This window comes from Monodelphis domestica, chromosome 4, assembly GCF_027887165.1.
Source record: "Monodelphis domestica isolate mMonDom1 chromosome 4, mMonDom1.pri, whole genome shotgun sequence".
NCBI classification, from domain to species: domain Eukaryota; kingdom Metazoa; phylum Chordata; class Mammalia; order Didelphimorphia; family Didelphidae; genus Monodelphis; species Monodelphis domestica.
Genome location: NC_077230.1, coordinates 189993766 through 190020900, shown reverse-complemented (window position 1 = coordinate 190020900; position 27135 = coordinate 189993766). Strand labels below are relative to the sequence as shown.

At 35.2% G+C, this 27135-nt stretch overlaps 1 protein-coding gene across 1 annotated transcript in view; it reads right to left on the bottom strand.

Annotated features, from left to right (window-relative positions):
• Positions 1 to 27135, bottom strand: part of AGPS (alkylglycerone phosphate synthase) — a 190921-nt gene that overhangs the window by 82247 nt on the left and 81539 nt on the right. The window contains exons 8-9 of the mRNA XM_007494427.3: positions 26116 to 26196; positions 540 to 665 (exon numbers count right to left, since the gene is read on the bottom strand). Of these exons, the coding sequence (XP_007494489.2) occupies positions 540 to 665; positions 26116 to 26196 (207 nt within the window). The remainder of the gene's footprint in view (positions 1 to 539; positions 666 to 26115; positions 26197 to 27135) is intronic.

Genomic DNA, 27135 nt, shown 5'->3' with positions numbered 1-27135 from the left:
TGCTTTCAAAAGTTAAGTAAGTAAAACAATGGAATAGACCCTGTTGTACTGATAGTATCATAATGATATCTAAATGAATTAGATTGTAGATGCTGGTTTTGCATAGAAAGATTTTCATTTCATAAAATCAGGAAATTCTTTTCTTTCTTATTTTAGAAGAATAGGAATGCTTTTTTTAAAAACTTCACCTAAATAAATGAAAGAAAATAATGTGAGATTTGGACACTTAGTTTTTGTAATGTTTTGAAATTATTTCAAAAAATCAAATATTTTAAAAATAAAATTTTCTTAAGGAAGTTTATTTTCAGGAATGTAAATGAATCCCAGATAACAATCCTTGAAAAAGGGTAATTTTGAACCCAATGTGAAGCTGTTTTCAAAACCAAAAGAGCTGTTGCTTCAATTTACAAATATACAATTTGTATACTATATTAAAAAGGCTACATTATTCCCTCCTCACTATCTAATTTCAATGTTTTGGTTTTTTAAGATTCTCTTATATATTACTAGAATTTGCATAATTAAAATAAAAAATTTACCAAGTCTTCAATATTGCCATAGATGTTTTTTTTCATGCCTGATGCTCGAGTTGATACCCATCCTCCCACGGTGCTGAATTCCAGGGAATCTGGTTCATGACCCGTACAATAACCACTTTCTTTAAGCTGAAGAACACAAAGGTAATGTTGCATTAGTGAAAAGATGCTAATATTTTAATATTTTACATTGCATTCCACACATTTGAAAAAAATGAATCTCAATTTCTTTGCTATTTTGATTTCTTAACATCTAAGCAGAAAGACAAAAGAAAATTTTACCATACTAGTCATGTTAAACTTCTAATAGGAAAACAATCTGAAGAAAAATGTAATGCTGAAAAATTATCCTAGTTTCTTGTGTCAATTAAAAATCATCTTCCCCAACCCTACTCTTTTCCTCCTCATTTTAAATCCAACACTCCTTTTGTTTGTAAAGGTACAACTTAAAACACATATGGAAAAAAAGATTATGTTTAAATAACTGCCAACTTCACCTAAACAATTCCAATAAATAAAGCACTTAATCTCTCATTCTCTCTTTCTTAATGTGATATGCAGCAAGTCTGCAGAAAATTTGAGCAAATTGCCTGTACTTAATTCTCTCAAGGAGTGATGTGTTTTAATGTACAGCCATCTGGCCAAGCTTTCTGTATGTAATACCATCATCTACTTGTGATGCAGATCATGCATTCCTGTACATTAAATAGTCACTTGTTTCTCATTTTTCCATATTAGCTTGGCTTTGCCATCTGCACTGCACCTGAGGTTGTATGAAAACTCTTAAACTGCAGCAAAACCAAAGCATTCCCATTGAAATAATTTTAGTGTCTCAGTAGTCCCATGTCAAATGGCACAAATGCCACCATCTGTAGTATCCACTATCTACTATACTCAAGTCCATCAATCTATGCTGATCAATTTGATAATAGTCCAGTTAAGTAAGTATTCCTATTTTTCAAAAAGTCATGCAGAGATATAGAAATGTCAGCTATGTCTCTGTACATGTATTTAAGCATACCATGGGCAACATAATCTAAAACTTAAACAACCAATTAGGTTAAATAAAATTCATTAAATTTCACAAGCTGGCAATACAAGCAATTTATCTTTTCTGATTTTATTGAGAGGAAAAACTGTCTAAATAAGATATCATTTACAACATACAATTCTTCACTAAATAAGAAATACATAGAATTTAAACAGGACTTCTCAATATCCATATTTATAAATGCCTTAAATAGATGCCTGACCTGGTAAATAGTAGAGGCAATCAATAAACAAAATTTCAACTTTTTCTCATACGACTTTATATTTGATTTCTATGCAATATGATTTTCTATTTACATAAAACCAGTATCACAATATAATATGATTCTCATTAATCCTACGCCAGAAGCAGAAGGAAAGGTGGTAAGTTATAAATGTTATACACACAGAGATCAATTTCAGTTCCTGGAAGATAGAAGATTGGGATGAACAAAATTTTGTGACCTGGCATGTCAGAGGTACGCACATGGAGGGAGGGAGGGAGAAGAAGAGGGAGAAAGAAGTAGGGCTAGAGAATAGAAGGGTGATAGGAAGGGAAGAGGAAGGAGAGGGAGTAAGGTTCAAAAGAACAGTGGAAGAGACTTCCAGGCTAAGATGGCCACAGAGGACAAGTAAGGATCTCGTTCTTCTCACAACCAACAAATACAAATACAAAGCGCCTCAAAAAGAAAAAAATCAAAATCAGATGAGCAAAGGGGCTCTATCATAGGACTCAGCCTTGAAGGTAGGCAGGTTTTGGGCATTTCCATGCAATAAGGGGGTAAAATTACACCTTCCAAAAGCACAAGCTGATCACCCCTCCCCCACTCCACCTATGATGCCAGTCAGAGCGAGTGTGGGGTAATCTCTAGATTCTTGGGGCCTAGCTGAGGGCACCACAGACTTATCCTTGAAGGCAGACAGACAGACTTGAGACCTGAGGAGCCTGAGGAACACAGAGTTTGGGTTCAGAGATAGGACAGAGAGGGGCTGCCCTCAGCAGAGAAGGTGGACACTGAAAAAAACAGCCTAAGGGATCACTCTGTAATCAATACACAGAGAGCTGTCCACCCTCCTCACTCAAACTTCTGGCTGGGAAAGGAAGAAAAAATTAACACACCAATGGCCACCAACACCCAAAAACTACAATCTACAACAACCAAAAAAAAAAGAACGAAAGAAAAAGTCACTCACCCTGGATAACTTCTATGGTGAAAAACAGCAGACTACAGAGGTGACAGCAGAGAGCAACAAACAAGCAAACATATCCAAACTTTCAAAAAAAAAATGGAAAAATAGAAACCCAAAAAGGAATTCAAGAACCAAGTAAGAAAGACAGAAGAAACTTGCCAAGAAACATGGGAAATAGCTCAAAAAAGAAAATAAATTTTAAATACAAAATTTCCCCCTTGGAAAAAGAAAAACAGAAATCACATGAAGCAATAAATAAATAAATAAATTAGAGACCAGTATTGACCTGCTGGCAGCCATGAAAAGCAGGAGAGACCAAACCGAAAAGGAAAAAAGCAAAAGACCACAGCTGAAAACCAGTCTTTAAAGACCAGAATTGGGCAATTAGAAGCTAATGATCTCACAAGACAATAAGAATTAATAAAGCAAAGTCAAAAGAATGACAAAGTAGAAGGAAACATGAAATATCTCACTGAGAAGACAATGAACCTGGAGAACAGATCTAGGAGAGATACTTTGAGAATCAATGGTCTACCTGAAAACCTGGGGAAAAAACAAAGGTCTTGACATCACACTACAAAAAATTATCTGAGAAAACTGCCCTGAACAAGAAGGCAAAATAGACATTCAAAGAGTCCATAGATTGCCCTCTACATTAAATCCTCAAAAGACAACCCCCAGGAATGTAAATGCCATATTCAACAGGTTCCAAGGTAAGGAGAAAATATTACAAGAAGTCACAAAGAGAAAATTCAGATATCAAGCATCACCAATCAGGACTACACAGGATCTTGCAGCCTCTACAACTAAAGGACAGCATGGCTTGGAATATGGTGTTAAGAAGGGCAAAAGAACTCGGTCTACAACCAAGGATCTCCTAATCATCAAAACTGATTATATACGTCCAGGGGGAAAGTATGGGAATTTAACAGAATAGGGTATTTACAAGTATTCCTAAAGGAAAGACCAGAACTAAACAGAAAATTTTATGTCCAAATTCAAAATTCAAGAAAAACATGAAAAGGTAAACAAGAAAAAGTGGGGAAAAATTTTTAAGGGCTTCAGTAAGGCGAAAGTGTTTATATTCCTATATGGGAAAAGGATATTTATAATTCTTGAAAACTGTTTTTACTATCATAGTAGATAGAAGAATTATTCAAAGGAAGAGGTTGGGGGTATATAAAAATAATGAGCAATGAATTTAAAAATATTAAGCAATGAATTGATTATTGATCATAAACTGATTTGATACTCTGCTTGTTGTGTTTACAAAGTATCTTCAGTTAATATCAGTGAAGTGAAGCTCATAAGTAAACTTCCCTTCAGGACCAGGTGCAAGGACACTAAGGAGACTCTTGTTATATAAAAATGAACTATTCATTGAGAATATAAGGAGAAAAAGGATTTCTGACTCTAAAGGATTCTAACACCATCCAAATAAAACTCCCTGGTTCTGCAAGGAATTGCTTCTCCTGTCTCCACAGGCTGTAGCCTGATCCTTCCTGATTTGACTAACCCAATTTTCACTATTCTACAATAAACTAAACATTATTGTCCTTATATGAAGTATATAACTCTTAACTTTATCTCCAACTTATAAAAATAACAAAGGCTAGCTGGCTGAGTCTCAGCAAGAACCAAGTTAGGACTCTCAGCCTTAGCAGACTCAAGAGTCCAAACCAAATACCAGGTCTTTTTTATTGGTCTTCTCAGATAGAAAAACAATTTATGAAACAGCAATAGACAGTCACTAGTATTTCCCAAGCTGGAAAAGGAAAATCACTTAACTCCTTCAGGTTTTCCCTCCTTTCCTTCTACCTCAGACAGTGAGGAGAGAGAAAGAAAAGAAGGAGAAAAGAGAAAAAAAAGTAACTGCTAACTCCCTCAGAATAACAGCCACACCCAGAGAGAGTAAAACTGCCATCCCAGACCAATTGCCACAGAAAAACCATTAGACCTCCCACACAGTCAACATTTGAAACTGACACTGTCTAAGCTCTGTTTCAACTCTTAATTCATTCTCAAGCTAGCTTTTCTACTTCTTATCCCTAAACTAATATAACAAGACTTAATTTCTGATATCATCCTTATGGGTAATAAGTAGTTTAAGATGATATGTAAGAAAAAAAAGGGGGGTGGGGATAGAAGATGACACCAAAAGAAACTTGAAGGAAGAAGAAAAATAGGATAATTTATACCACATAAAGAAGCACATGGGAGGGGGGAGGGGAAGAATACTATTATGAGAAGGAGAAGAAGAGAGTGGTAAAAGGTAATATTTAAACCTTACTCTCAGTGGAATCAATTCTGAGAGAGAAGAGTAGGGTATAAAATTCTATCTTACCCTACAGGGAAGTTGAGAAGGGAAAACCAAGAGGGGGAAGGGGCAGAAGTATCAAAAGGGAGGGAAGAGGGAATTTAATAAACCTTAAAGAAAAATAAGAGGAGAATAAGGAGGGAAGGGGTGGGAAAGTAAAGTAAAATAAGGGTAGGGAATAGGGAAATTGATTAAAAGCATAACACTGGTATAGAAGGACATAGTGAAAGAAGAAAGGGCAAGACATGGGAAGGAAATCAAAATTATGGGGAATATACAAGTGGTAATCATAACTCAAAATGTGAATGGGATGAACTCATGCATAAAACAGCAGAATGGATTAGAAACCAAAATCCTACCATATATTGTCTACAAGAAACATACACGAGGCAGATAGACACACATGGGGTAAAAAGAAAGAGGCTGAAGCAAAATTTATTGGGTATCAACTGAGAAAAAAAAAGGCAGGGGTCACAATCATATCTGACAAAGCCAAAGTAAAAATAGATCTGATTAAAAGGGATAAGGAAGGTAATTACATTCTGTTAAAAGGCAGTATAGACAAAGAAGAAATAAAAGTACTCAACATGTATGCACCAAATGGTATAGCATCCAAAGGAGAAATTATTAGAGTTTAAGGAGGAAATACATAGTAAAACTATACTAGTGGGGGACCTAAACCTCCCTCTATCAGATCTAGATAAATCAAATAAAAAAAATAAGAAGAAAGATGTAAGAGAGGTGAATGAAATCCTAGAAAAAAATAGTTTATCGATAAATGTAGAAAAATAGGGACAAAAAGGAATGCATCTTTTCAGCAGCACATGGTACATTCACAACAATTATGTACTAGGGCATGAAAATAATGCAAACAAATGCAAAAAAGCAGAAATTATAAATGCAACTTTTTCAGATCATAATGCAATAAAAAATTATAATTAGTAAGGGTGCATGGAGAGGCAAATAAAAAAATTAATTGGAAATTAAACAATATGATTCTCCAAAATAGGTTGGTCAAAGAACAAATCATAGAAACAATTAATAATTTCACTGAAGAGAATGACAATGAGGAGACATCATATCAAAACCTATGGGATGTAGCCAAAGCAGTACTCAGGGAAAATTTGTATCCTTGAGTGCATATATCAACAAATCAGAGAGGAAAAAGGTCAATGAATTGGCCATGCAAATGAAAAAACTAGACCAAGAACAAATTAAAAATCCTCAGGTAAAAATTATTTTGGAAATCCTAAAAAAAAAAATCAAAGGAAAAATTAATAAAATTGAAAGTAACTATTGAATTAATAAATAAGACTAGGAGCTAGTAGTTAAAACAACAACAACAAATAAATTAGACAAAGTACTAGTTACTCTAACAAAATAGTGAAAGAACTAGAAGCAGAGCAATTGAGTTTCAATTAACAATCCTCTAAAATGTACCAAACCAAAACCTGATGGGGACATCCAAAAAAGCCAAAGTGAATCTTCTGCCTGTACTAGAACAGTATTAGAAAAGCATGCTGACTCTGGGGACTGGGTCACTGGACCACTAAGAATCCCAGGCAATGGGAACAGCTTTGACACCTACTATCTCTAATTCTGGATATTACATGCAGGACAGATTGGCATGGAGACCTGCACATGTAGGTATCATTACTGTAAACCTTAAAATTTCTTAGACTTATGAATGTTGGAAATTTCACCATTGGGAAATTTCATACTTGGAAAAAATTTCCTACTGATAGTAAGAACTCTTATTGGAATGTGAAACCCCTTGGCATGGGAGGATTTTTCTCCTCCCTACTTAAGACTACTTTAGGACAGAAACCTTTTGCTAAACAATGGAAAGGGCTTTGACCTATGCTTAAGCATAGAACAGGAAGTTCTTTGAGTCATGATTGATTTCAGAATTGATACAATAGAGATACTTGGAATGACAGAACCAGGTCTTGGAAAATACAATCTCCACCCTACTTAGAGTAACAGGATTTAGGAAGGGCTGCATCATAGATCAAGATTTAATTATTTGAGAATATGACCTTCAACAGACATGTGCAAAGCCACAGACCTCTGGGCAGTCCTGGGTTAAACTAGAACCACCATTGGCACAGGGGAGACATTGACAGTGATTGGTAGATGTGAGAACTGAGAGGAGGGAACTTAGATGGTTGTCCTTAAAGATAGCGGGGTCTGAGGAGAGAGGGGGGAGCTCCTGGAGAGGTCTTGAAGGAGGCTGTGGAAGGAGAACTCAGGAGGAGTCAGGAGGAGAATTCTCTGGAACATTTCTTGAAAGGAGGCTCTCTTGAAGGTGGAGCCTGAGGTTGGCATGAGAAGCCTTACCTAGAGAGATCTTGGGTGAGTGATAAAACCAACTGACTGATTTATTCATTCTTATTCCTTTCTTACTTTCTCTCTTTTTCTATTGATTAATCAGTGTATTATAAATTAAATTTCTCTATAAAACCCAGTTGGCTTGGGCATATTCATAAATTGGGAATATATACCCTGGCGACCATCTTATATTTATATAAAACCAAGACACAGTAGAAAACATATTTCAAGCAGTCATAATTGTTATATATTTCCCTTGCTCCCAAAACATTTTAATTATCACATTACCAGAGACGAAGGCCCTAATGTGATGAATCAAGAAAATAAGAAATTCAAAAATCAGCAGAGGCTACAGCTTGGCTCAGACAAGGAGCCGAGAAAGGATCTCAGTTCAAGAACTCAGCCCAGCCTAGAAGTAAAAATTCTAAACAAAAGGGGAGCCCAAAGTTCTTTGACTGTGAACCAGCAGAACTTTCTCTCTGGTTGAGAGAGTCAGAGTAAAGCACCATTTACTGCTGCTAAGCAAAACCAAGGTTAAGAACTTGCAGAGCTCTAAACAGCTGTCAGAATTGCCTCAAACCAGAGAATTCTGGAAGCACCGAGTGCTTGCAGGCTCCCGATCTGTCCCCTATGGTCCCAGAATAACAAAACTCTGAACACCCCAAGCAAACCCCAACAGGCCCATCCCAGACTTCCCCTCCAAAAAAGGTGGCAGAGAACAGCCTTAATGTAAAAGTCCTAAATCAGTTAGTAGGATAAAGAAATGAGCAATAAAAAAAAGAATCTCAACATACAGTGACAGAGAAAATCAAGACAAACACAGAAGAGAATGATTCTAAAATATCTACAAAGACAGAGAAAATTATAGCTTGGGTAGAAATTGAACTAGAATTACTGGAAGAGACGAAATAAGAATATATATTAAAGATGAGAGTGCTAAGGGAAAATTGGGAAGGAAATGAGAACTATAGAATAAAGAACTGGAAATGGAATTAATTAATTTGGCACGAGGTACAAAACTTGGTCCTAACAACATACTTCCTGAAAATCAGAATGGACTAAATAGAAGCCAGTGACTCCAGGAAACAACAATAAACAATGAAACAAAGTGAAAAGACTTAAAAAAAAAAGGAAAATGTAAGTTACCTCAGAGCAATAAAAGAATACTGATATGGAAAATATCAAGAGAAAAAAAGTAAAGAATCACTAGACTAGACTAAGGGCATCTGGGTGGCTCAATTGATAGACAAATGTGAAGACAGGACGACATGGATTCAAACCTGGCCTCAGATACTTCCTAGCTATGTGACCCTGGGTAAGTCACTTAAACCCAACTGCCTAGTCCTTAATGCTCTTTTGCCTTGGAACTGATTCTTAGAATCATTTTTAAGACAGAAGATAAGGGTTTAAAAAAAAATCAAGGGGATAGGGGAGCAGTAAAGAGAAGCCAACTCCAAAGGATGGAAATACTCTCCTTTTGAAAACTAAAGAAACACCAAATAGTTTCAGGAGTTTTTCCTGCAATATAAAAACGTTCACATGAAAGTAAGGCTCAGAGTGATATAAAGCGGCTTCCCCTAATCCAAATACTACCCCCAAGGTCTTAAAACTTCTCCAAAGGACTTTCTTTACTCCATCTACTAGAATCCTTTCTTGCAGCAATATCATACCAAGACATTGTCCTTGAAGGGCATTGAGAACATCAATCTAAATGTCACATGCATTTCCCCCTAAAAAGGCTGCATATGCTGTTAATAAAAATACTTCCAAAATGAATAGGAGCCATAAGGGTATTCAAGAGAAGCTTCTTTCTACAGGCAAACGTGTTCAAAAAAGTTGAACTCTATACTTCCTTCCCTGAAATGCTATGAAGATTAGAGACCTAGGGTTATCTCTGTACCATACACTGCTGCTGCATAAAAGCCCAGGGCTGCTGGTGCTGGAGTCCTTGGTTTAAAACAATCAGAATCCCAGAATTTAGAACTGGAAGAGACCTCAGATACCATCTAACTGAAGCTTCTCATTTTACACAGGAAAATGAGGTTCAGAGGGCAGGTAACTGGACTAAGGTCACACAGGAATTATGTGACCCAAGTTCAAATCTCAGCTTTTAAGGCTCCAACCAAACCATTCCTTACACAATAACCTATCAATTACCTCCACTCCTTGGCAAAGGCTATACCCTCCATACCTAAAATGTGCTCTATCCTCAGGCTTTCTTCAAATGAAATTCAATCCAAGTGCTATCTTCTACCTACAAACTTTGATTATTCAACTCAGCTGTTAGTGCTTCCCCCTCCAAAATGATCTTGTATTACTTATATACATTGTGTATATACTTATATATGTAATGCTATCTTCCCCTTGACAGAAGATAAACTCCCTGAAGGCAGAACTTTTCCATTGTTGTCCTTCTATCTCTAGTGGCAAAACATCAAGTGCCATATGTTGAATGACCAACAAATATATAGCCCAGGCAGCCTTACTAGATAGCTATATACATTCTGAGTAAGGAAATAGGACTGACACTTTTGTAACATTGCATATGGATAATTTCATTTACAAATAATGACAAACCTCTTGAAATAGGTTTCATTATTCCTACAACAGTAACAGAAAGGAAAAAAAGAGTTCAGGGTGGTAAAAGTTCCCAAAGGTATACTATGAATAAGAGGCAAGACTGGAACTAAAATTCAAACTATTGAAAGTCCTACCTTCAGGAACATTTTGCCCTATTCTACCAAATTTCTCTGATGGTGATTGTAAATAGGAAAAGATTTGAAAAGAAGATGAGGCTGTAGAGTCAAAGTGACATACAGCAATTATGTTTCACAGGAGAGATTAGGACTAGACCTGGACTTTGAAAGACAGTTAAGTGATCAGAAAGGAATGGGACTGAAAAAAAAAATTCTAGATATTGAACAACAATCAGAATGAAAGCACAGTAATTATAAAATAAGTGGAGTACAAACAAGAAATGAAGAGACTAGAAGTAGTTCATGAAAAATGAGTGAAAATCAAGGTAAGCATACAGAAAAGAGACTAAATGATGAGGGTTCGTCTAAGTCAAATGGAAGAATCTTATTTAGTAAATAGGTAAAGGGCACAAATTCCTCAACGTGAAAATAGCATGAAAGAAGCATCTTTAAGATTAATCTGACAAAAACAGAAAATGTACTGAGGAAAGAATGAGATAAACTAAAGAGACTGAAAGGTGCTACAATAAACTAGACATAAGGTTATAGAGATTTGGATTAGCATGGTAGCTTAGGAATGATGGACAGCTAGGTGGTGCAATAGATAGAGCAGTAGGGTCTGGAGTCAATAAGATCTGAGTTCAAAGCTGGCCTCAGATACTTACTTGATGTATGAATTTGGGAAAGACACCACCTCAGTTTCCTCATCTGTAAAATGAACCGGAGAAGGAAATGGAAAACTACACTTGTATCTTTGCCAAGATACAAGTCATAAAGAGTCAGACAAAACCGAAACAACTGAAAACAACAACAACCAATAATGGTGAGGAATGGATGAATCCATGGGATATTTTAAAGAAACAATCTGATCTGGTAACAAATTGGACACAGGGGAAGAAAGAAAAGATAAAGATGATGTTAAAGTTTCTATAATGGTATTATGAGTATAAAAGTTGTCAACAAGTGAACCTGTCAAAAATAAAGGGCTCATTACCTCTAATTTAGACTCTCATAAAGCTAAAGTTAAGAAATCTCTACCTTAAAATGCTTCTATTCCTCACAAACTACACTCCACCATCCATCTAAATGCCTTTACACTGCCTTTCCCCCACTTCTGGGATGAACTCTCGCCTCACTTCTCCACCTTATAGAATCCCTCCTTTCTTTCAAACAAAAGATGAAGCACCTTTTACATGCTACTTTTCCTGATTCCCCTAACAGTTTGTTTTACCTCCTAAACATCCTGTATTAATTGCTTTCATTTATTCATATTTAACTTATATTTATTGGGGGCAGGAAGGTGGCACAGTGAATGGAGTTCTGGGCCTAGAGTCAGAAGGACCGAAATTTAAATTTGGCTTTAGAAATTTACTAACTATAAAACCTAGGCAAGTCAATTTAATACTGTTTGACTCAGTTCCCACATCTGTAAAATATGACCTGCATAAGGAAATGGAACACTTTAAGAAAACTCTAAATGACTTAACAAAGAGTCAGACATGATTAAAATAAATGAACAAACCCATATTCTATATATAATTATTATACTGGCCATCTTCCCCATTAGAATGTAAACTTCTTAAAAGAAGGGATTGCCTCATTATTTATGTATTTTGGCTCCTAGCACAGTGCCTGGAACATAGTAGGTGCTTAATAAATGTCTAATGATTTTTTTAAAGCTGATCAAATTCTCTTTTGTACAAGAGAACAGTAAACTATCACCAAATAACTTGGTATATATCCTAGAATAAAGATTAAATTGTATTGTGGTTAGATTCTCTTTTAGTATCTTAATTTCTGCTGTAAAAAAAAAGTGGAAGGGCTGGAGGGAAAGAAGAGGAAGACCTATGACTTTATCTGTGTAGAGAACTTCTGGTGTGGAAGTATTAATATTGATACAGATTACTTTCAAAATGCATGTCAGTGAAGTTAAACAGATGATTTATTCTTCATCCTAGAAGCAACATGTGGGGAGCCAATGGAGTTGAGTGGGGAATAAGTTAAAAGGTGATCCTTAAAGCTGAAAGTGAAGAACACTAAAAGCTGCTGAAGTTGCTAAAAAGAAAAACAAAGTTCTAAACTAGCATTTAAGAAAATAAGCTAGTAATTAAAATAGCTCAAGTTTCTGGTCTAGCAAAATGTCATTTAAGTTTCAAGGAAACTTAAAACAAATTCTTTGAATTTTAATTTTAACCTTTAAAAAAATTAAAACTGGGAAAGGTTAAAATACTATATCAAATGATAAAATAAAAGAGATAAAATTGGGGATGTAAAAGGCCATTCTTTGTTATCGAAAACAGCTATTGGTAACATCAAGCATGTTTGAGAATTCTTTTTTTTCTAAAGATGTTTACAAGCACTTTTTTAGGCATCTTCAGCTCCATTCTGTGAAATGTGTTATATAAGGAAAGTTAAAAAACAAACAGTGAAGGTAAACAATTCTTTCAGCACCTCTTTACAAAGTTCCTGTAATCAAATGTAAATGGGGCCAAATAACAATCTCAATGGTTAACTACTAAAATAAAAAGATATAGATGAAAAGGAATGTGAACAGAATTTTCACTAGAAGGCACTATGAAGGAGCAAGTCAAATAATAGCTGTGATAGCTAACCATTATTTTCTAAAGATAATTATTTATTAAAATAAAAATATTTATAAAAGCAGTGAAGCATCATATATTCAAATTTATTCAGCTAAAATACTTTAACTAGGGACTTTGAAATATTTTTCATACTTTTTTATTTTTGTATGATGATAAAGAAATATTAAAAGTACATCAAAACATAAATAATGTTCATATACTTATTTAATTTGTATATTTGTTCTACAGGTTTTTATGTATATAGTGCATTTGCTTTTGGCATATATAAAAAGTATAAAGATAGTGCTTATTACCAAATTATAAGTTTTAGAGATGAGTTTAAAAGTTAGCGTTATCTAAAAATTTTGCTAAATCTTTAGTAATGTCACTGTAATGGCTATAATAATAACAACCACAATAATAATAATAATAATAATAATAATAATAATAATAATAATATCTAGCATTTATATGGGCAGCCAGGTGGCACAGTGGATAAAGTAAAGGGACTAGAGTCAGAAAGATTTATCTACCTGAGTTCAAATCTGGCTTCAGACACTTAATAGCTGTGTGACCGTAGGCAAGTTGTTTAATCCTGTTTGCCTCAGTTTCCTCATCTGTCAAATGAACCAGAGAAGGAATAGGCAAACCACTTCAGTTACTTTGCCAAGAAAATCCTAAATGGGATCATGTGGACTATAGTAATTAAAATGGTTGATGTCATAAACTGTAGTGATTAAAATAGTGGAAGACTTAAATTATAGTAGATAAAAGAGTGGATGAGTAAATTGTGACCGCAGAAAATATGTTTTCACTACAGTGTCTTGTTTTAAAATCAAATATAAGGTGGTCGCCAGGGAAATATTCCCAATTATTCAAATATACCCAAGTCAGCTGGGTTTTATAGAGATTTTAATTAATAATACAATGAGGAATTAAAGAAAGAGAGAAAGAGTAGGAAAGGAATAAGTATGAAGGGCCTTAAGCCAACATGGCCTAGACCTGAGTCTTAAGAGAGAGATCAGTCAGTCCTTAATCACTCACCACAAGATATGTCCAAGCAAGGATTCTAGTGACACCAGACCAGCTCCATCTCAGCTGACTTTACCAGCTCAATCCTCAATCTGAATGTTTCAGAATGAGTCTCGACAGAGACCCTTCCTTCAAGGCGGCCTTTCCTAGCTGACTCCTCTAGAGAGAGTTTTTCGTCTCCTTTTAAAGGGCATTTTCTCCTTTATCACCTCCCCTAAATTCTTACATCTACAAATCACAGTAGACGTTTTTCCAAAGGACAGACCATTCTTAGTTCACACCTAAGAAGGTATGAACTTTTGAGTAATTCACACCAGGAAATCTCTGAGTAAGTTTCTCAGCTCTTTGTTCCTTATAAATTCACAAGTTGCTTGACTTTTATAGGTACTTAGCACCCCTTTCTAAAAATAGGCATGGCTTAAGTATGGGTTTAAGTACTTTTTATTGTTCAGCAAGGAGTTTTCTCCCCTAAAGCAGGCTTAAGTACGGGTGGAGTAGAGGTCTTCACATTTCTGATCTAAGTAGAGTTCTCACATTTTAGATGGGGAATGGTCCCTAATAGGGAATTGTCCCAATGGAGAATTCCCCAATGGGGAATTTTTTAACATTCACAAGTCTGAGAAATTTCAAGATTCACAGGACTCAGTCAGGGCTGAAACAACTTAACAACAAATCAAGGTTTATAAAGCATTAAACAGATATTGTCTCGTTTGATCATTGCAATAACCCTATTAGGGAAGGAAGGATAATAACCACAGTGCAACTTGTTTCCACAAAAATAAGGTTTTCTCCACTAAAAAGAGTTTACTGATAGAGCAGAGAAGCAGGTTCCAAGTAGATGTGACAATATTAAACTTGTCTGAATAAACATGAGAAAGAAAGATCCTCCCTCTTGGATGATTAAAAAAAAAAACTAAATACTTTGTGAAAACACACATGCTTAGGCTCCTTAAAGGAAGATTAAATCTCAATAATTCATTACAAAGTCAGAGTAGTCCTTAAAATTAGTAATTCTGAAAAATACAGATCATAAATCACTCAAATGATAATAACTTTTGAAGAAGCATACAGAAAGTATGGTATAAATGGTACCTCACCAACTGAGCAGCACACAAAAAGCAACTTCAAAACCATTTGGTTAACAAAATTTCATATGGAGAGGCAGAGCCAACAGGGCAGAAGAGTAAGTTTAAATACAAAACTTTTCCAAACAATCTAGAAAATGCATCACACCAAATCCTGTTTGAGAAATCTAAGAAAAAAGTCAGACTCATTCGTAGGATGGCATATGGAGACAGAGCGATCTAGGTCTGTCCAGTAACACTCTGCAAGGAGCAAGCAAATACCAAGGGACTGTGCTCAAGGGCAAGACTAAGTTCCAGACGCATATAGGAACACATAGATTATGTAAAGGGAGAGGGAACAGATGTCAACTGGCAGCTTTATTGTTCATTCCCTTGGTCTGGGTCAGAGATTCCAGGTGGACTTAAAAAAGGGCCCTTTACCTAAGGTGCCATTCTGGAATAAGGAACAGTCATGGACCTTAGCCTGTGTACTGTTATAAGTAAAGCAGGAGCAGGAGATTCTGCAAGGCAAAAGAGAAAAGGTTCCAGAATTCTAGGAGAGTGATAGAATTGCTTCTGAGAGGGATAGTTAAGCAGGCAGGAGGAGGAATTTCTGTCTATTCTCCTGGGATGGACCTAAAGAGCTAGATATTCTCTCTCCTATGGCTTTCTTTTTCTGATCCAACCTGTCCCTGTGGATCCTGTTGAGTGATTTTCAACAGTGCCACTCAAGACTCCAGAGGACAACTGTCAATGAGACTTTCCTTTGAGCTCTTACCACTTTTGTATATTAACTAGGGGGGGGGGTAATTTAGCTAATTGTAGAAATTAAAATATTAGGTAGGAAAATGTTAAATAGTGTAGGTTATCAGCTTGATGGGGGAGGGTATTTATAATTTTAAGAGAGATCATCTCAATTCCCTTCCCTTCCTCCCTTATCTGAATAAACAATTATATATATATATATATATAACCACTTGGTTTACAAAATTTCATATGGAGGCAGAGCCAAGAGGACAGAAGAGTAAGGATAAGTACAAGGAATTCCCTCCAAAATTTTTCCAAAACCAAATCCTGTTTGAGAAATCTAAGAAAAAAGCCACACACACACACACACACACATACACACACACACACACACACACACACACACAGAGGTTTCACATACTTCAACACATATTTCAGTTGGTGAGCTAAGTAGGGCAAGCCTAGAGAAATTGGACTAGACTGTAAGGACTTTACAGGGAGTGACAGATGGAAACCTGCAGAATTCCATTTCTCCTTGGGAGTGACTGCTGCTCTCCAAGATACTGCAAAATAGAAGTTTAAGGGTGATTGACACTGGGAGGATTTAATATCATTTAAAGGGACAATATAAAGGGTCAAAATAGCGCATGTGCTAAAGGAAATTTTTGTCTTTTACTTTTTTGTTTTGTTGTTGATTCTCTTGTAATCAGCATGTATTGTAATACCACTTATCCCAAACTGTATTATACAATTTTGCAAAGCTATAACATCATGGCAGTGGATATGGTTAATGCAGTTTTTATGTATGTATGTGTATATATGTTTCCTTTACATCCCTTGTGTTATTTTTAAAATGTTTCCAGATTTTTGTTGCTTGTTATTAAGCTATGACTGGATGAAACCTGTAATGGATATAACAATTCAATCAATTTGTTCCTATTTTCTGGTTCTCTACAAATGTAGAAGGATTTTTTTTTTAATTGTTGGTAAAATGAAAGCTATGTTTCAATGGATGTGCAGGGATTCTGAACTTAAACAAATGTTAGTAATGATACAAGCTAAGATCGATGCTATGGAGCAATGTTTTAAACGTGGCATGGTACCAAATAATTTTGCTGGCTATGGCTTAAGGGAAGATATTATGGTTAAGGATGGGAATGAAGGAAAACTTAAGGAACAAACTAGATTGGAAAGAGAGGCTGCTGAATTGAATAAGAACCAAGTAAATTTGTTTCCTCTTAGGGATGTTCCAATTATTAACCATAATGATGTGTTTAACGTAAAATCTCATAAACAATTCACCTCTGCAGAACTAGAAGCTATCAAATGCAGAACTCCTCCTTTCTTTGATGAACCCAACAAGGTCATCAAAGAATTTCTATGGGCAATTAAGATCTATGACATAGATTATGCAGACTTTTTCCTTTTAATGGAAGAATTGTTGACCAAACGAGAGGAATGAATTAATTGAGGAAACTAGAAATAGCCTTCCTTTAGCCCCATGGCCAGAAAATTTTGAAGAATTGTATATGAATTCTTTACATAATTAGAATGATAAAGCAGACCAGAAAAGCAATTACTGAGGTTATGAAGAGACACTCTTGTTGTCCCTATGCCTGGTCAAACTTTGGGAAAGTAAAGCAGACTCCAGATGAAACGCCTGCCTGTTTTCTTGATAGACTTACTGAAGCTGCTGAGTTACACCTAGGTTTAGATGTGATAGCTGAGGAAACCATTGCCCACACCAAGAGACTTTTTGTAAATAATGCCTGTCCCATGTAAAACCATATTTTAAGAATAATTGCCCAGACTGGGAAGTACTAAGTTTGGAAGATTTGAAAAGGAAAGCTATGTATTCATATACAGAGGATACAGATAAATCATATGATGATAAAGATTTTGTGATTGAGGACTTAAAGAGAAAATTAAGGGATGCAGAGATAGTGAAATTAAAAGAAATAAAAGCTGTGGCATGTAAGCCTTAAAATTTCACAGACTTATGAATGTTAAAAAATTTACTCCACATTGAGGAATCCTCCAATTCCCTACTTGAAATAATTCCCTACCAGATAGTGAGAACTCTACTTGAATGTGAAAACTCCTTACTATGGGAGTATCCCTACTCCACCCCTACTTAAGACTGCTTTAGGGGAGAAAACTCCTTGCTATGGGAGGACCTCGATTCCACCCATACTTAAGACTGCTTTAGAGCAGAAAACTCCTTGCTAAACAATGAAAGTACTTGAAAACCATACTTATAAAGGAAAGGAGTTCTTTGAGCCATGCCTATTTTTGGAATTGATACAATGGGATGCTAGGTACCTATAAAGATGGGGCAACTTGTAAACTACTTAGACCTAAAAGGTGAAAACTTACTCAGAGGTTTTCTCTTAATGAAATTAGTCGACACAGCAGCATTTTTTTTTCTGACTTACTAAAGAGATTAATCTACTCAGCTCTGAATTCAAAATGGGCTGTCTTTTGGAAAACATCTACAGTGATTGGTAGATGGAAGAACTTAGGGGAGGTGACATAGGAGATTTTGTCCTTAAAAATAAGAGCTCAGAGAAGAGCTGGGAGTCATTCTGAAACATTCAGATTGAGGAGGACTCATTCTGAAACATTCAGATTGAGGAAGGACTGATTCTGAAACATTCAGATAGAGGAGGGAGTTGGTAAAAGCAGCTGAGATGATGCTGGCCTGGTGTCACTAGAATCCTTACTTAGGCAGACCTTGTGGTGAGTGTTAAAAACTGACTGACCTCTCTCTCTTAAGACTCAGGTCTAGGTCATGTTGGCTTAAGGCCCTTCATACTTATTTCCTTTTTCTCTCTTTCTCTCTTTTCTTAAATTCCACATTTGTATTAATTAAAATCTCTATAAAACCCAGTTGACTTGGGTATTTGAATAATTGGGAATATTTCCCCGGCAACCACCTTATATTTGATTTAAAAACCAAGACACTGTAGTGAAACATATTTTCCACGGTCAAATTTACTCACCCTCTCTTATATCTATCACTATTTATATCTTCCACCATTTTAACTCACTACAGTTTATGGGCTTCACTATTTTAAATCTCACAGGCAGCATTAAGATCTGTGTAACCCAGTAATCAATACATATCAAGGGAAAGAAAATCTGGAGATCTCAGGTGTTTTCTTTGTAATCATGTAGAGCATCTGGTTAAAGAGTGTAGATACAGAGGTCAATTTTCAAAACAAATTAATAGAATAATGGGTACACTAGACAATACAATAATAATGGATGAAGAAAAAATAATGGTTGGAATAATAATAATAATAATCAAAGACAGAATAGTGGTACCAATTGTCCAAATGCTTGTCAGGGAGCTCAAGCACCTGATTTGAACACAATGTAAGAGTGGGTAAAATCTGGAGGGAGACCTAAATATAGTAAAGTGGTTAGTGGACATAAGGGTGATCAGAACAAAGGGGCATGTTCATTATGAAGGTATACCCAGAATTCTCAAGTATTTGAAGAATCAACGAAAAATGAATTGGAAATAAATGAAAATGATTATAATGAAGATAAGGTTGATGAACTTATAAATAATGTGATTGAAACAAAGGAAAATGTAATTAGTATTAACAATTGTGAGGAAAAAGAAAATAGTAATGTACAAATAGTTGAAAATTCTGATGATTGTGAAATAATGAAAAATAATGGAGAATGTAAATTGGATAAGGATAATGTGATTATAAATGAGAACAATGATACCAAGGTAGAGGTTATAAGGAACAATGAGAGAAGTGAAAAATCTGATGAAGATGTTAAAGATGTGAAATCCTGGGAATATCATGCAATTCAAGAAGATGTAAGTTTGGATGGACTGGAAATGACTGAGCTTTGTACTGATATTACTTTGTTAGCTCCAGTGTTGGAAACATTTCAATCATCAAACAGTACAGAACCACATATGGTTGTAACTATCAGAGACCAGATTTATGACCTTCTGATTGATAAAGGAGCCAGTAAATCAGTTTTGAAAAGTTTTCCTGAGAACTGTAGAGCTAGCTGTTGATACAACAGAAGTAATAGATGCTACTGGTAAACCGCAGAGAATAGCAAAATTACAACCTAAAATGATTACTTTAGGTCCACTGTCTGGTGAACATACATTCTTTTGTATGCCAGAATGCCCAATGAATCTTTTAGGTAGAGATGTATTATGTAAACTGAGGGCAATGATCCACTGTACTGAAACTGTTGAAATCTCATTACATCTACCAGAAGAATCTCTGAAACCATCACCATTGCTTTTCTTAAGATTCAATCAGAATCAGTACAGAGGGTGACTTAGGTTCAGTCTATCCAATACCTGCAGATATCCCTAAGAATCTTTGGTCAAAGTCTTCCACAGATGTGGGTTTATTGAAATCAGCTACTCCAATCAGGGTGAGGACTAAAGAAGGTCCAGGTCCTTGTGTACCTCAATATCCCTTGATGAAAGAAGCAATTGAGGGTATAAGAACAATCATTGAATTCCTAACCCAACAAGAGCTCATAATACCTTGCTTCTCAGAATTTAATACTGCTATTCTTACAATTAAAAGCCAATGTAGGATGAGAATGGCAAAACTGCATTTCGTTTTATCCAGGATTTAAGAGCAGTCAATGAATTGGTAATCAAAACTCATCCTGTTGTACCAAGCTCAGTTGCCATAATTTCTTCCATTCCATGTCAGGCAAGATATTCCACTGTGATAGAGTTATGCTCAGTTTTTTTCTCAATTCCTATTCATAAGAATGCTTAGAAGATCTTTGCTTTTACCTGGGAGAAAACAAATGCACGTGGACTCATCTACCCCAGGGTTATACACTCACCTAGCCAATTTTCACAAATTCTAAAGATCTGAAAACTGTAAAATTCAAAGAAAGTAAATTGGTGTGTTTTGTGGATGATATTCTTCTTGCATCCCCAAATGCTAAGGTGTGTCTGAGAGATAGCAAGATTCTTTTGTTAGAATCATATAAGCATGGGCATGAAATCTCCAAGACAAAATTATAATGGGGTTTTGCCTAGAGTGCAATATCTAGGTTTTGTGTTATCAGAGGGTTCAAGAACTATCACACAGAAAAGAATAGCTGATATCCAGACACTGAGTGCTCCTAACACCAAAAAGCAGCTCAGAACTGTTCTTGGAACAACTGGATTCTGTAGACAATGGATACCTGGATATAGTGAACTAACAAAATGTCTAAGGGATTTAACCAAGAATACAGAACCTGAACCCCTGAAAATAAAGTCTGAACATCTGCAAGCCTTAAGTAACCTTAAAGAAGCCATTTTATCTGTTCCAGCTTTGGGAATCCCAGACTATACAAAACCATTCCAGTTATTTGTTAATGAGACCAAAGGTATTGCTTCTGGGATACTGACACAGACTTCGGGACAAAGTTGTCATCCAATTGGATATTACAGATGTAAGCTTGAGCCAATAACTGCAGGTACTGTACCTTGATTAAGAAAGGTAGCTGCTACTACTGTGTCAGTCCAGAAGTCAGCAGATTTAGTTTTGGGATGTCCATTGACTATATATTGTTCACATCAAATAGAAGCACTAATGAGAAAGTTTCGTACTCAAGCTTATTCAGATAAATGAATTTCTAAGTATAAAATTATTCACCTAGGTAATGAGAACATCCAATTGAGGAGGTATAGTGTATTAATCCAGCTATACTTCTTCCTGATTTGCCAAAGAACAGTGAACCATTACATGAGTGTGTAGAGCTAGTAGATCCAGTAGATATGCCTAGGATGGATTTAAAAGACACTCCTATTAAAAATCCAGACTTGGTATCATTCACAGATGGTTCTTCATATTTGTGTGATGGAATTCGATGTACTGGTGCTACAGTGATCACAGAATTTGAGACACTGTGGTATGGCTCATTACCTAGTAATCTTAAGTGCTCAAGGAGCAGAGTTGGTTTCAGTGAAGCAAGCCTGTCTTCTAGCTGATGGAAAAAGTGCTAATATTTATATAGACTCTCGGTATGCTTTTTCAGTATGTCATGCAACAGGAAAGATCTGGAAACAATGTGGTTTTATTACTACATCAGGAAAACCAATTGCATATGCAGAAATAATGAGTTGTTGGATGCTATTCAAAAACCTAAACAGCTAGCGATGATCCATTGCAGAAGTCATACTTGTGGCAGATTCAGTTTCTAAAGGAAATCATAGAGCTGAAATAACTGCTAAGTATGCAGCCCAGAATGCTCCAGTATATGTAATGAATTTGTCAACTACTGAGTCTGATGATTTAGAAGGAGCTTACGTGTACTCAGAAATGCAGGAGTGGAAGGAGAAGTTCGGAGCAAGGAAAAAACGTATGGGTTGTAGACACAGGAAAACCGCTGTTACCAAAAGATGTATATACCTATTTGCATCAAGCCATTCTCACAAGAGGTCATTTTGGTACTCAAGCTGTAGTAGATTCTGTAAAAAGGGAATGGGTGGCACCGGGAATAAGTATTATTGCAAATAATATCTGTAGTAGTTGTTCTGTTTGCCAAAAATTTAATCAAGGTGCATTCAGAAAAAAAGGTTTAGGTCGTAGACCTTTGGCATACTGTCCATTTGAGAGTTTTCAAATAGATTATATAAGCATGCCAAAAGCTGAGAGATATAAGATTTGTCTTGTAATTGTAGATATATTAACAAAGTGGCCTGAAGCTTTTCCACCTAATACTAATACAGCTAGCTTTGTGGGAGAGGGAACAGATGTCAACTGGCAGTTTTATTATTCATTCCCTGGGTCTGGGTCAGAGATTCCAGGTGGAATCTTAAAAAAGGCCCTTAAAATGGGTCCTTTACCCAAGATGGCATTCTGGAGTAAGAAATAGAAATGGACCGTAGCCTGTATACTCAGCAAGAAGGAAGTTCAGAAGTGAGCAGCAGTTTTGTGGCTTGAATCCCAGATGTAGAAGATCTCAGTTTAAGCTTCTGGTCCAATGTGAAGTCTACAGAGGAATAATTAAGGAAGGAATCAAGAATTCCAGTCCAAAAAGAAGCTATGGTTCCACCACTGAACCAGCAGAGCTTTCTAGCTCATTTCACATTCTAAAAAATTTTAAAAGAAAATTTCCCAAGTCTCTTAGAACCAGAAAAAAAATGGAAATAGAAAGAATATATTGTTTAATTCCTAAAAGAAACCCCTAAATGAATACTCTCAGAAACATTATAGCCAAAATCCCAAATTCCAGGCCAAAAAAAAAAAGTATAATGAGTAGTCAGAAAAAATATTCAACAAGAGGCTTCAGTCAGAATCATATACAATTTGGCAGCCACCAGTCTATAGGAGCAAAGAACCTGGAATATAACATTACTAAATTAAAGGATAGAAACTTACAACCAATAATTTACCAAGAAAATTTGAGAATAATTCCATAGGAAAAGGATAGATCTTTAATAAAATAGAGCACTACCCAATATCCCTGATGAAAGTAGGAGCTATGTAGAAACTTTGAAGTTCAAACAAAGGATTCAAGAGAAATATAAAATGGTAAAAATAAAGGTATAATCACCAGGGACTAATCAAAGATTAGCTGCTTACATTCCAATATGAGATATGTGTCCCCTCTGAACCCTATCATCATCAAGGTCATAAAATGAGTCGAATTAGACTGAAAAACCTAAAAGTGAGTCTGTTGTTTTTTTTCTGTTATATCTTGATGAGCATTAAAAAAAAAAAGACTGGAAAGGGAGGGAAAGAAGCAGGGAAGAATAAGGAAAATTAGGGGAAATTATCTCACATAATGAGGGGGCACATGTAGGCATCAATACAAAGAGAAGGAGTGGGGAAAGTAGATGACACTTCAACTTTACTCTCATATGAACTACTCAAAGGAGAGATAAATACATATATAATCAATTGAGTAAATAAATATATTCCATTCAACAAGGAAATAAGAGGGGAAAAGAGAGAAGAAAAAAGGGGGAACAAGAAGGAAGGATTAGTCTTAAGCAAAGCAAACTCTAAGGATATACAAAAATAATTGTAATTCTCCTTGAGATGGCAAAGAATAGGCACAGAAAAAGGTGCCCATCAGCTGGGGAATGGGTGAATATAAGTGTGATGGAATAATATTGTGTTGTAAGAAATGATGGAGGGGATGGTTTCAAAGAAACCAGGGGAAATTTGATTGCACTGAGGCAAAGTGAAATGAACAAAAAAACAAAGAAAAACAAACAATTTATACCATACAGAAAAAAATCATTTTGAAAGACTACATTCATCTTAATGAAAAATTATAATTACAGAGGATTAATGAAACATACTTTTTACCTCTAGATAGAAAAGTTAAATACTCAGATTACAGAATGAGATATTACACATGTATGTATGCACACATATATGTATGTTTCTTTAAGAAATGGTCAATGAGAATCCAACACTCATTTCTATTAAACACTAGAAAGCACAGGCATAAATGAAGTGGTTTTTAAATGATATAAAGTACCTACCTACAGCCACTTGCAAGTATTATTTTAAGCTAGAAGCCTTCCCAATAGGATCAGGAAACAGGAATGCTCATTATCATCAATGTTAATATTTAACATAGTATTAGAAAGGCTGGTAAGAGCAATAAGAGAAGAAAAAGAAATTGAAGAATCAGGGTGGGCAAAGATGTAATAAATTATCTCTGCAGACAATATAATGGTATATGTGGAGAATTCTAGAGAGTCAAATAAAAATTTAAACTATTAATAATTTTAATAAAGTAGCAGGATGTAAATAAACCCATATAAATCACTGGGATTTAATGTATTACTAACAAAGCCCTGTAAGAAGAGATAGAATGGGACACTATTTAAAATAACCACAGACAGAATAAACTATTTGGGAGTATTCCTGCCAAAACAAACCCAGGAACTACACAAACATAATTATAAAAACTATTTATACAAAGTCATATTTTAATAATTGGGGAAATATTAATTTTTCATAGATGGGCAGTCAATATAATTAAAATGGCAATGTTACCTAAACTATTCTGCTCATTAAAATCAAATTACCAAAAAATTATCTTATGGAGCCAGAAAAAATAGTAACAAAATTTAGTTGGAAGAACAAAAGATCAAGAAGAGCAAAAGAAATAATGAGAAAAAAATGTAAAGGAAGGCTATTTAGCAGTACCAGATTTTAAACTGTATTTTAAAGCAGTAAGTATCAAAACTATATGGTACTAAGAAATAGAAAGGTAGATTAGGAGAACAGAATAGACCTACAATAAACAACAAGTAAAAGATTATAGTAACCTTATATTTGACCAAAATATAGATCCAAACTAATGAGATAAGAAATCACTATTTGGTAAAAATTGCTGGGACAACTGAAAAGTAGTTTGGGAGAAACTACATACAGACCAATATTTTACACAACTCACTCAGATAAGATCAAAATGGATATAAGATAAAAGGAGAAATCATAAGCGAATTAGAACAGGGAACATATAACTTATCAGATTTATGTACAGGAGAGGAATTTATAAGTAAACAAGAGATGGAGAGCATTGTTAGATATAAAATGGATAATTTTGAGTGCATTAAATTGAGCAGTTTTTGTAGAAATAAAATAAATGCTGCCAAGATTAGAGGGAAAGCAGAAAATCGGGAAAAAAATTTTCATAGAAAGTCTCTTGGAGAGAGGTCTCATAGTTAAAATATATGGAGAGAACTTTATCAAATTTATAAGAATAAGAGCCATCCCTCAATTGATAAATGGGCAAAAGACACAAACAGGCAGTTTTGAGATAAAGACATCAAAGTCATACATAGGTATAGGGAAAAAATACTCTAAATTCCTACTGATTGAGGAAATGCAAATGCCTTAGATTGGCTAAAATAACAAAAGGACAAAATGACAAATGTTGGAGAGGATATGGAAAAATGGAGACACTATTATACTAATGCTGAAACTGAACTAATCCAACCATTTTGGAAAGCAATTTAGTTACACCCAGAGTCATAAAACATTGTCTTCCCAAGGAGATCAAGGAAAAAGGAAAAGAGCCTACATGTCCAAAATATTTGGAGTAGTTCTTTGTGGTGTCAAAGAACTGGAAATCAAGGGGATGTCCATCACCTGAGGAATGGCTAAATAAATTGTGGTATATGACTATGATGGAGTACAAATGTACAAAAGAGCAAATTAATTTCTAAAAAACTTGGAAAGAACTGTAAGAGATGAAACAGATTGAACCAAGAGAACTTTATACACAGCTCAGATTTAATATTTGAAGAATAACTTGGAAATGTTCAGCTCTACAGAATGAACTGAAAAATGGAAACACAAAAGACATAATCTCTATATGAATATCTGTTTGCCAAATGATGCCTTCCATGGTGTGGGGAGGGGAGGAAGAGGTTGCGATATCTAGAAACAAATTCTATCAATAAAAAGAAAATGTTTAAAAGAAATGGCCAATGGATAAATTTCTGCTGCTTAACAATATATATTTGTAATAAATGTTTTGCTTTTCTTTCAATCTCAATTGCAAGAGGGTAGATTTTTGCTGAATAAAGAAAAATAAGTGATTTTTAAAAAAGAAGTACCATACCTGTCTTTCCAGCTCTTGACCTGTTATACCAGCTTCTACATGAGCAGTCAGATTGTTTTCATCAACCCAGAGGATTCGATTCTGTTTAAAAAAAAGGAGGGGGGGGGGGGTTGAATGTATTAATTTCCACAACTACATGGTAACTGCCCTTGTTCTATGTGAGTATAATTTCTCCAACAGAATAAGGCAGAAAAGTGACTGGATATTATCAAAACTACATTTTCCTCAATTTCTCCCTTGATTTGAAAGGTTCATTTGTTCATGACTATTGAGCCATCATGAAAGATAATCTTACATTCCTACGTTTTAATTTCCAAACAAATAATGGAGATTTATCTTTTTATTGCAAAAAAGCATTAAGAAAAACCATATTTTACAATTTTATCTTATTTTTGTTGATGTATTTTGTTCCTATACCACATTTATTCTGGAATATATTTTCTTCTTTAAGCTTAGTGAACCATCTCTTGTAACAAAGATTGAAAAACAAAGAATAAAAGCAGCTCAGTCTACCAAGATCTGCAATGTTCCATACCAGTCCCCTCTACAAAGAAGGAAGAAAAATATATTTTTCTCAACTCCTTTCTAAGGCCAAAGTTCAGGACACTTAGTCTTACTTCATGAATCCATGATTCCATTCATATACTCTCTTCATCAAGACCTCACAGAACTTGATCTATTGTCAAATGAGTTGTCCTGGCTAAAATGTTTGGCAGCCAACCTGCTGATCTTGGGACACTCCCAAAATTAGCTAAATTAATCCTGAGATTAACCACACTCAAACCATAATCAACCCTTGCCAGCTTGGTAGAAGTTGCCAAAGCTTCTGTCTTACTCACACAACCCTTAACAATCACCAGGTACACATGTTGTTATGAACTGAACTCAAATGTATTACCTACAATACTGCCATCCACAAAATTAAAGTTAGCCAAGACAAAGTCTATAGTTCAAATATGCCTTCTGAGGTTTATTTTATCGTAGAATTACACAGCAAAAATCAATCCACTGAAAATTCCT